The 12433-nt window shown below is 39.5% G+C and overlaps 1 protein-coding gene across 1 annotated transcript in view; it reads left to right on the top strand.

Annotated features, from left to right (window-relative positions):
* The window catches only part of LOC307121780 (uncharacterized protein), a gene marked incomplete at its 3' end in the record, with an annotated part of 187655 nt that overhangs the window by 13536 nt on the left and 161686 nt on the right, over positions 1-12433 (top strand). The window contains exons 3-6 of the mRNA XM_079809537.1: positions 2015-2283; positions 9223-9267; positions 9503-11378; positions 11659-11832. Of these exons, the coding sequence (XP_079665663.1) occupies positions 2025-2283; positions 9223-9267; positions 9503-11378; positions 11659-11832 (2354 nt within the window). The 5' untranslated portion in view covers positions 2015-2024. The remainder of the gene's footprint in view (positions 1-2014; positions 2284-9222; positions 9268-9502; positions 11379-11658; positions 11833-12433) is intronic.

Genomic DNA, 12433 nt, shown 5'->3' with positions numbered 1-12433 from the left:
GCAGTGAGAAATAAACAATTGTGACTACAATTTAAAACATTTAATTGGACCAATCTCACAGTTTCACTGTAAAACATTTCTCCAATTCAAAATGATCGGTCAACATTTTAAATTGGAGAGGACATTTTTTACAGTGTTGGTAAATTACATTTTTCCATTGGCTCATCATATTATTTCTAATTGAGCCCATGTTAACAGACTGTTGCCACAATGGATAAAATTCAATTCACAGAAATTCAATTTGGCCAATTGAAAAATTTAGATGTGATCGCTCACTAGAAAATTTTGAATTGGAGAGGCCTTAAAGTTTTTACAGTGCAGCCTTGTTATCGTTTCTGTCAAACATTAAATATGACTTTAGGTCTATGACACTAAAGCAGTTAAAAAGCTGTTTCTCAACTAAACTTCTCTTACTTTACCTCCTTAATCTCTTAATTACTGCCCGCGATGGTGGCGTTTGCTACTTTTTAGAGCTGACCTCTTCTTTTGGTGCCACCCCCCCCCCCCCCATGCATTATATTCAACATTATATATAGTTGTTTCATGTAGTAAAGTCACAGAAACTCTATACACGTTCATATTTTTCTCTTATGCTTTACTCTCGCTTTAAATGCAGGCAGGATTCTCTACCGGCACTCGCTATGACCCGCCTCTCCCGCTATCAATGCACTACACATATAAGAATAAACCATGCTAAAAGATGCTTTGAATAATCACACTACTAAAACTAAATGTGATCTGGTGATTTAAATGATGTTTGCACTTTGACTTTGAGGAGTGTGTGTGCACTTCAGATGATCAATGCAATCCGTCACAGTTCTAGTCGAGTCAAAATGACTATTCCCAAACTGTAAATGCTTAGCTCATCCAAAAAATGTTAATTCTGTCGGGTCTCTTCAGAAGACTTGGATTTGAATTAGACACTCGATTAGTTCTTTTACGATGCCTTTATGACATTTTTTGGATCTTTTAAGTTTGAGAGGAATGGACTTTAAATGGAGGGAGAGAAATCCCTCAGGTTACATAAAGAATATCTTCATTTGTGTTTGGAAGGTAAACGACATGAGGGTGAGCACATGATGACAGTGTTTACATTTTTGGGTGAATTATACCTTATAAATACAGCAAGTTGAGCCTTAGGTAAAACAACTCTATATCGCAAATCATATTTATTTAATTATTATTTACATATTTATTTCATAATAATAATTTTTATATTGCGATATATCGATTAACGATATATCATACACCCCTAGTGGTGTTTATTATTAGTGGTAGACTCCTGGCTAATGTGAACTGTCTGAAAATAGCCAACATCTGCTGTTTATTTATTATTATAAAAATTTGCACATGAGATTTTCAGACAGTTTGCATTAGCCAGTAGTCTACGGCTAATAATAAACACCACTTTAACATGATCTCTAACTTAAGCAAACGCTTTTGATACACATTATGTTAACAAAACCAAACCATGCCTGTTTTAATGCTAGTAAAAGTGTGAGTACAAGGAGATGATCCACCCGCATGCCTCTCAGCCATGGGGCCTTCATCTGTGCTGATCTGCGTCTCGGGCAGATGATGTCACTCAGAGGCAGGCGTGGCCATGTCCACTGAACACGCCCCAGTTTCTTGACTCCGCCCACCATGTCAAAACAGCACCATAAGGTGAAACGCACAGAAAAGTGAAGCGCAAAGGGGAAACACAAATTCACACTTGACTGAAACACAGAATAAAAGAATATTTTCCTTTTGCAATTCTTTATTTGTGTATGCAAAACAACTTTTTTTGCTCAATACTTTATTTTTGTTTTGCAAAACTTTATTATTTTTCAAATCTATGTGGCATTAATTTGACTTCATGTGAGTGTGTGTTTCTTAAACTGAAGAATTATTTTCAGACCTTAAAATGTTTCATAATCTGATCTGATCACAGAGTCATTCCATTACACACATTTATTTGCATGTCTGCTATAAAAGTGCAACTATTAGTAGCCTCTTTCCTTTTCTCCAACAGTTCTTGAAGGATGATGGCATCTGAAAAAAAGCTGCTTCATGACACTCTAGATGACCTGAAAAAAGATGATCTGAAGAGATTTAAGAGTTACTTAAAAGACGATGGACCTGTTGGAGCTGGTAAACTGGAGGATGCTGGTGTGACTGATATAGTGGATATAATGATGGAGTGTTTTGGAGCAGAAGAAGCTGTGAAGAAAACACTGAGCATCCTGAGGAAGATGAGCCAGAACCAGCTGGCTGAAGAGTTACAGCACAACTACACTGAAGGTAAGAAAGCAGGGGTATTCAAAGAGGTCCGGTCTCTACATTTCCTTCCCAGCGGAGGTCCGGACAATACTTTTACTGAACAGTTATACATTTCCATCGAGGCAGCCGTAGTACTTTGCAAAAGAAAAAAATCCTAAACACTCAAAGTAGTCATCAAAGATGAGAATCTTGGAGCCAGAGAGCCAAAACATTGTCTAAGAATTACCATATTTTACCCAAAAAAGTAAATATTTTAATAATATATAACTGGATATGAATATAGGTTAGATCAGATGTTTTAACAGGATATTTTTATTATTTTATATTTAGACAAACCTTGTATGGCACATAGAAGGCCTTGGGACTGAGAAAACAGGGTGCAGGGTTTAAAGTATAAATTAGTATTTTACTCAAAACAATAAACCACTAAAAACAAACAATGTATATAATCTAATAACCAAAACTCATCTCGAGGACTAAACAAAGTTAACTAGTAATTTCAAAGTTATTTAGTCTTCCTTTGCCATCTCTAAATAATTTCCCAAATTCTAACATTTTTTATTATGAATTGCTCTGTATATGCTGATTAATAGGCTAATGCTAAACGTAATAATAAGAAAAAACATCTAAAGGTGCCACACATTAGTCTCAAACCTGGATTAGTTAAACGGTCAGAATCGTCTCTATGACAGATACAAATTTGTAGTGTTTTAGCGAAAGTATCTATTTTGCTGCTCAAGTTTCTGCTACCATTGTTAAAATAACTGTGACGTCTTTACACTCGAACAGCTGGGATGTGACAGCCCACTCTTCACCGATCCCACTCTGCACTAATTATATCACATATTTAGGGATAAAGGTCTCCGCCAAGCTGTCAGACTTATTTACTCTAAATTTCTCCCCACTGCTCAATTCAATAGTTGATGACCTACAGCGCTGGATGAACCTCCCACTATCCATCATGGGCAGGATATCAGTCATCAAAATGACAATATTACCCAAAATAAATTATTTATTTTCAATGATTCCGACTCAGCCCCCCTCACTCTGGTTTAAGACTCTCGACTCAACAATTACTAAATTCTACTGGAAAAATAAGACACCAAGAATCAAACTGACCACTCTACAAAAACCTAGAGTACTGGGAGGACTAGAGGCTCCACACTTCCAGCACTATGCCCTAGCCAACCAGCTTCAATACATCTACAAATGGTTACATCCCACCCCCTCAGACAACACCTGGTTAGACTTAGAACAAACCATCTGCAAGGATATTCAGATCTCAGACCTCCCGTTCTGCAGTCAGTCAGTCAAAAAACATCCTTCCTTCAAAGCACCAACAGTATCGTCCAGTCTGACAGCCTGGTGGAAATTCTATCACATTACTGATTCACCTGTAGCACCATCAATTCGCACCCCAATTTGGAATAACCTCGACTTCATTGTCAACAAAAAAACACTCAATTTTCTCACATGGATAGGCAAGGGTATCACTCAACTTCACCACATCATTCAAGACAATAATCTGGTTTCATTCTCTTATTTGGTCCAGAAGCACGGCATCGAGAGTAAACACTTCTTAGAATACCTACAAATTAAATCATCTATTCAAGCAAAAATTTATATTCAAACCGTTAACCTGGACATCCCTCCACCAATCTTGGAGCTGATCAACATTCCCTCACCCAAAAAAATTCTCTCCAACATATACAAAATTATATCTCGTTCAGAAAAAACAGCCTGCCATATCACAAATGGGAATCAGACTTGTCCATTACTCCCGGTGCCGACTTCTGGACCCAAATCTGTAAAAACGTCTACCTAATGACTAAAAATAGTAATCTACAACTAATACAATACAAGGTACTTCACAGATTTCACTTCACTGCTCAGAAATTGTCTAAAATGGGGTTTGGTTCTGATCTATGTTCTCACTGCATGCAAAATAACCCAGACACATACATTCATGCTGTCTGGCAATGCACTCCAGTCAGCCGTTATTGGGTAAGTGTCACAGAATCACTCTCTTCTATCTTTGGCTGTCACATCCCAGCAACCCCTTCCTTGTGCATTCTTGGTGATACTACCACAATCAATTTAAGAACCTCATGCAATAAAACACTACTAGTAGCACTGACTATCGCAATCCTCATGAACTGGAAATCAAGGAACAATATACATATTACTCACTGGAAAAACTTGTTAACAGATTATATATCCATAGACAATCTATCATCTCCAAACTTAACCAATACTCGAGATACACCCTCCCTTTGGTCACCTTTCATCACCTACTTACAGTCCTGACCCTATGTGCCTGAGATCCAAGTCACAACGTCAGATCCACACAATTCTCCACATCCACATGTAAATAGCCACAAACACTAGGGCGGAGGATGGTAGCTGGAACAATTATTATTATTATTATTATTATTATTATTATTAATCATTATTAATTACATATCAATAGAATCTCCCTCTCCCCTTCCTCCCTCTTCTATCTCCTTTTTTCCTAATAACTTTATTCTTTTTCCCCTCCCCTCTCTCTCTCTCTCTCTCGACTTCTCTCTACTCATCTCTATTCTGCCTGGGTCCCATGGATGGCTCGGACGGCCCGGTCCTGTCGGGTTGCCATGTTGGTTTGGTGTTGGTCGATCCGGTGGGGTATCTATGGGTTCTGGGCCCCCATGGAGCGCCCTCCTCACTCGGACATGCACACACCTCACCCTGGTAGCACTCAACACGCCTTGCTCTCTTTTAAATGCTCTACACATTAGGCTGCACACATCTTACTTCCACCAATAATAAGAACAACAAAACAGACTAGGGTATGTGAGGTGTGCATGTAGATGCCTTAGCAGGTGTTTCACTGCACGCCTCACTTCTTTTAATGCATAAATTCCAGAGAAAGCACATATCCACTAATACATAGGGGGGGTGCGTTGTGCAGGGGGGAATCTGGGTAGATATTCACCCTGCATATCCACTTCTTTTAATGCATTACATTAGAGAAAGCCCACAATTTAGCCATTCACACTCATACATAGGACGAGAGTGGTGGGTTGAGTATTGGCTCTGGGGTCGGGGTGTGGTAGGTCGTGGGGGGGGGGGGGGGTGTGCTGGGGGCCTGGGGGCCGGATGGTGCGCAGGGCCTTCCCTCTGCCGCCTCACCATGGTATACCTTGTGCGGGGGCCGGGGGCACTGTGGCTATGTATGGGTGCCCAGGCAGTCTGCTTAATCAGTCAGTCAATCAATTTTTTTTTATTTTTTATTCCACTTATTTTTATCCTATGTAATGAAAATAACTAGGGTTTTTTTATTTTTATTTTTTTTATTTTTATTTTTCTTTTTTTTCTTTTTTTCTCCTCTGTAACCATCCTATGTGATCCAGCTTCCATCACCCCGGCCCAACAATAAGCCAGCATTACTCCTTATATACACCCACACACACACACACACACACACTAACACACAGACATTCCCACATACTCATTAAACCCCCCCCCAACCCCGCAAGGCCACGACTTCTACATTCCCAGATCCACCATCCGTACTCAACTCCCAACCCCCCACAATCCCGCCCCCCCTTCTGTTTCTTCACTCCTGTCACTTATTTTATTCTCGTCATTTAATTTCTGTCATTTCATATCTATAGTCAACCGGTATGCAATAACACTCAGCCTCTATATCTGTTGTTAATGTTATTTCATGTCAAGATAATATTCTAATATTATGTCTAGTACTCGTGTCTATTGTATTGTTGTAGTTTGTTTGTAACTTCATTCTTGTTTACAATAAAAAAAAGCTGAAAAAAAAATAATAATAAAAATAAAAAAAATAACCGTGACGTCTGCAGCTCATAATGCTTTACGTTTTTAGAGAGAGAGAAACGTGCACAGAGCGGGGGGCTTGATTGAAGCACTTTTGGCTCTAGATAAAAATATTACAGATATAGCTCCAAAAGACTATTACTTTAAAGGGCTTATTGCAGGTTAGATTTACATTAAAATAATGTAAAATATTTTACATTACATACTTTAAAATATACTTATAAATACGCTACTAAGGCTTCTGGAGTCGTTTTTATGAGAGAATTTTACTTCCGCATCTGAAAATGGCAAAACCGATGTTTTGAGACGTAACAGGAGAATTGAACGGGGTGAATTTCAACGATAGGAAAACAATGGATCGCAATGACAGTTCAGACGCTGAGGAAATTATAAATGTTTATTAATACTCATATGGCAGACCACAGCAGTGTTGGGAATAACGGCGTTATAGATAAACGGCGTTACTCTAGGAATTACTTTTTTCAGTAACGAGTAATCAAACGAATTACTGTTTCTTCCGTTACAACGCCGTTAGCGTTACTGAGGAAAAAAATGCGGCGTTACTATAATTGAGCTCACTGAAGCGGTTTTCATCCGAACAGGCTCTCTGTCAGTCGGACCTGCAACGAGTGTGTGTGTGTGTGTGCGCGCCAGCCATGCGTGTTGGGGGTTGGGTTGGGTGGTACACATAACTGATGATGATTGGTGGAGGTTGAGGTTGATAGGTTGAGTTCACACACACACCTATGACGCACACGCATATGCACAGTCAGCGATGGCAGTCCAACGACTTCAAAGGTAGCTTTCGCAAACTGAAAGTATAAACGCTACTTTTCCCTCGTTGAGGTGAAAGGTAAGATATGTTTATGTAACGTGCAGCTTATGCCCAGGAAGAAAGAGTCTATCCACGTCGGTGGCAAGTAATTCTATTTCTAATCTAATGAAGCCTCACGTCATCACAGCCACAACATTAGTGGCTAAAAACCCAGGTGATAACGTGAGCTCCACTACCAGAGGAGTAGTAAAGAAGTACTAATACTATTTACACTCTATTTACACTATAGTAGGTCTACTGATAATATTTACAATAATATATTGAATTTGATAGGTGTCTCTCACATTGTCCCACAGCAACATTACAATAGTGTACATTAATGTGCAATGTTTTATAATAATAATTTATTCTATTTAGTGTCCAATTCATTCATTTAACATATTTAATATTGGGGGCATCCAAGTTATTTGACATATTTGAACATTTGAAGAAAAAAAAAGTAACACATTAGTTACTTTCCCTGGTAATTAGTTACTTTTATAATGATGTAACTCAGTTACTAACTCAGTTACTATTTGTAAGAAGTAACTAGTAACTATAACTAATTACTTTTTTAAAGTAACGTGCCCAACACTGGACCACAGCCATACAATTATGACAGAATTAGGGACAGGCCAGGATTAGACAGATCAACAATTAGAGGAGGCAAATTGAGTTGTTGTGTGAGGAGAAACAGTGGAGAACAGGGCAGGTGTCTCGGTGAGAGACCAGTGTTAGCTTATAGATATATATATATATTAGTGCTGTCAAACGATTAAAATATTTAATCGCGATTAATCGCATTAATGCCATAGTTAACTCACAATTAATCACAATTAATCGCACATTTTTTTTTATTCTAAATGTCCCTTGATTTCTTTTTGTCCCATTATTTTTTCTTATTTTAATGCTCTTATCAACATAGAAAAGTGGATCGGCTTGCTTTGTTCAAATGTTTGTTTTATTGAAAACAACATTGGCATACTGTAGTGTTCGATTTCACACCAACATTCTCACTTGAAGCAGTCATTCACACTTGGAGCAAATAATCGCTCACACAATGTAACACTGTCCATCAATAAAAGGGTGAAAAAAAATACTTTGTTGCACAAACAGCCCCTTCAACAGCCCTTTCTAAGGGATCAAAACAGGGTGATACAAAATAAAATTACAAAGTGCACATGCAAGGTAAACTAGGACTCCGCCTATAGTGCAGTTAAACCAGGGGTCGCCAACTAGCGGACTCCGGTCCAAATCCGGACCGCGAAGCCTTTTGACGTAGGCTAATGAAACAGTTAACGTTGCAATGCTCACTGTTACGTTCAGACCCAGACGCGCGGTCAAGCATGCAGGTGCGTTCACACCGGACGCGAATGACGCGACATGCACGCCGCTTAATTCGCGCCGCAGAATGTCTATTTGCGTCTTTGCATTGACTTAAATCACTCGCGCAAAACGCTTCATTCGCGTCCGGAGTGAATGCACCACCAGAGCAGAAAGCAGCGCTCAAGACAAGCACTTTTAGTTGAAGACCCCTGAGTTAAACCATGGCATAATACGTTTCTCATTTCGGCGTCTCACGCTTGGCATCCACGTCTACTCTTTTAATGGCCCAAAACAAGTGTGGGCAGCCGCAGCGTGCCTGATGTTTTGTTTCCGGTCTAGCTACATCCGGAGTGGTGTTGTAGTTTTTCTAACGTTACTAGTTGCTGCAACAGCATGTGAAAAAACTACAAAGTTTGTTAGACCAAAAAGAACGTTAATCTCGCGATAAAAAAATTGACGCCGTTAAAATAGGTTTGCGTTAACGTCGTTAATAACGCGTTTAACTGACAGCACTAATATATATACGCTAGCTAACGATATAAACACTGCTCAGATCACAACACTGTACAGATTATTATCATGTATCAGGCAATAGCAAAGCTGGTATTGGTCATCTAGGAGTATTGATACATCAATCGCCATAACAGTTGAAGTTTCACAGCTAAATTTTCAGCATCATTACTCATGTCTTCAGTGTCGCATGATCCTTGAGAAATCATTATGGCCAGCAGCCATATCACCCTGTAACCCAAGACTGGTTTCCCACTGAAGCTAAGCAGGGCTGAGCCTGGTCAGTACCTGGATGGGAGACCTCATGGGAAAACTAGGCTTCTGCTGGTAGAGGTGTTAGTGAGGCCTGCAGGGGGCGCTCACCCTGTGGTCTGTGTGGGTCCTAACACCCCAGTATAGTGATGGGGACACTATACTGTCAAAGAGCAAAAAGATATTTTGATGAACATAAAATCTTGTTCTTTTCTCTCTCTTCTCAGTACAAGAATCATTAGAGCCAGCTGAGAAACGCAAAATAAAACAAGGTGAGGTAACCTTACACACATCCTTACAGTGGGATCAGAAATGATTTTAGCTTGTTTGATGTATATTGATTTCAGCACAAAACAGAACTGCTTTCAGTGCCATGAATTTAAATACCACATGTTTGCACCAGTTTATTTCAATGATGATCATGCTAATGTGAAAAACCTTTGTGTTTAATTTTCTAGTGTTGTTTTGTTCACTCATTTTCCTGTTTATTTATGTTTTTCATAACAGAGGATTTCTGGCTGCAGGAATTCAAGAAAACGCACAAAATGAACATGAAGGAGAATGTGGAACACATTTTTGAGTGTAAAAAGGAAAATGAAGCACATCTCAAGGATGTTTTTACAGAACTCTTTATTACGGAGGGGGATCTTAAAGAAGTCAAACAAGAACATGAGATTATGAAGATTGATGACAACATTAAACCCCGTAAAGCACAGAACAGGCCAATCAAATGCAATGATGTATTTAGTCGGAACAAAAAAAAGAAAAAGATTGTGCTGACCAAAGGCATCGCTGGCATTGGAAAAACTGTCTCGGTGCACAAGTTCATTCTGGACTGGGCAGAAGGAAAAGCCAATCAGGATATAGACTGTGTGTTCCTGCTTCCATTCAGAAAGATTAACTGCATTAAAAATGGAAAGATCAGTCTGCATGAGTTTCTACAGAAATGTAATCCAGAACTGAGGGACCTGGAAACAGCAAAGATATGTGAGATATATAAATGTAAGCTTGCGTTTATCTTTGATGGACTGGATGAGAGTCGAATGACTATGGATTTTGACAGTGGAATGGTGATGAGTGTTGAGGAGCGATCATCTGTAGATGAACTGTTTGCAAGTCTGGTGAATGGGACTCTGCTTCCATCAGCTCACGTCTGGGTGACATCACGACCAGCAGCAGCCAATCAGATCCCTCCTGAGTATGTAGGGTTGTTCACAGAGGTGCGAGGATTCACTGACCAGCAGAAGGACGAGTATTTCAGAAAGAGAATCAAAGATGAGACTCAGGCCTCTAGAATGATCTCACACATTAGGAAATCTCGTAGTCTCTACATCATGTGTTACATTCCCGTGTTCTGTTGGATCACAGCCACTGTTCTTCAGGACGTCCCCATTGGGAACAACGCAGAGAACATCAACACCACACTAACTGAAATGTACATCCACTTCCTGCTGATACAGATGAACATGAAGAGCCAGAAGCATGACAAAAAAACAGAACGAGAACATCCCAAGCTCTTAGATTCCAATAAAACAATGCTTTTGAAGTTAGCTAAGCTAGCGTTTGAACAGTTGAAGGAAGAAAACATTGTGTTTTATGAGAAGGATCTGAAAGCATGTGGTATTGATGTGAGAGACTTTGAGTCCACAGGAATGCTCACTGAGATCTTTCAGCAAGAAGCTGGACTTCATGAGAAGAAGGTCTTCTGCTTCGTGCATCTGAGTGTCCAAGAGTTCCTCGCTGCAGTGCACGTGTTCCTCTGCTACCTGAACAAGAACATGGACGAGCTGCAGTTTTTCACTGAAGAAACACAAAACGAGGTCAGGCCTAAACGTCGGTTTCTTTTTCAGTTTTCAAGACTGCTCAAAACCAACAACAAGAAGAAGAGTGTGTCTGTCTTCAAAGAGCCAGACAAAAATATTGCTTTACATGATTTACTAGAGAATGCTGTTGAGAAAGCAATGCAAAGTCAGAAAGGACATTTAGACCTCTTTTTACGGTTTCTGATGGGCATTTCACTGGAATCCAATCAGGACCTGCTCAGAGGCCTGTTCACACACACTGAAGACAGCAAAGACAGCGTCACAGAAATAACAAAACACATTAAAGAACAATTACAAAACCAGGAACTCTCACCTGACACTTCAGTCAACCTGTTCTACTGCTTACTGGAGCTCAATGACAATTCATTATATACAGAAATCCAAACATACCTCAGATCATCTCCAGAAAGAGTCCTCTCGTCTTCCATGTGCTCATTGATGGCTTACGTACAGCTGATGTCAGAGGAGGTGCTGGATGAGCTCAAACTGAGGAGGTACAATACTGAACCTGGAGGCCAGAGGAATCTCCTGCCAGCTGTGAGATGCTGCAGAAGAGCAACGTAAGGAACTTGTCGACAGCTGTTAAAGTATTTAACTCTGAAAATCAATTTTAGCGTAAGATGCAGTGTGAAGTGTGTCATGTTCTTACTGATTCTGGAGAGTAAAATCTGCATTTACTAAAATGGATTTACTAATCTGTATATTCTATTATTCTGTTATTTTCACTTGACTGTCACATCAGTTCCAGCATACATGACATGTATACATTTTTCCAGAAAGCTTGAATGTTCACAGAGAACATGACACAACATGCCATGGACAAATATCCTGTTTTTACAGACTCTCCTCATGTGATCTTGATGACACCTGCTGTGAAACTGTGGCTTTGGCCCTGCAGACACCAAACTCACCCCTGATAGAGCTGGACATGAGTGGCAATAACCTGCTGGATTCAGGAGTTAAGCTGCTCTCTGATGGACTGAAGAGCCCAAACTGTCAGCTGGAGATACTGAGGTTTGAGATTCATTCAATCCTTATACAAAACCCACCTCAGTATTTAAATCACTAAAAACAGTGGGACAATCTAAAACACTTAACCTCGCGGACAGCCCCAGATTACTGTTGTCAAAATTCACTGCTCGTTAACACATCACACTCTAACTTCATCTGGACAAACTCAGTATAATTAGAAAGATTAAAGACTCCAGCTTCGATATTTGACCACTGTTTATGATGAAACTGGGTTGCAGTGACATTCATTTCTTAATTTATGTCAGGAGTGCAAAATAATCGATCTGTAATGAACAATATATTTAATAGAATATCAACAAGAATAAAAAGCCAGTCATGTCTTCTACATTTTATTTTTGTTCACATCCATGCACTAATGTCCGCGAGGGCTCTTAGTCCAAACGTGTGCATATTTGGAGAAATATTGATTTATCATCACGTTTGCAAATATTTCGTCATACAGAATATAATTTCTATTAATTTCCCACTGAATTATGCATCTGAAAGAGCATTCAAAGCAAGCTCTGTGTCTCTTCTTCCTAGTTTACATCAGATCTGAGTCATCACACGCTCATTCGATCTCTAAAGCTGTGCTTTTTAAAAA

The sequence above is a fragment of the Gobio gobio genome, assembly GCF_949357685.1.
Source record: "Gobio gobio genome assembly, chromosome: 25".
NCBI classification, from domain to species: domain Eukaryota; kingdom Metazoa; phylum Chordata; class Actinopteri; order Cypriniformes; family Gobionidae; genus Gobio; species Gobio gobio.
This window is presented reverse-complemented; position numbering and strand designations above follow the sequence as displayed.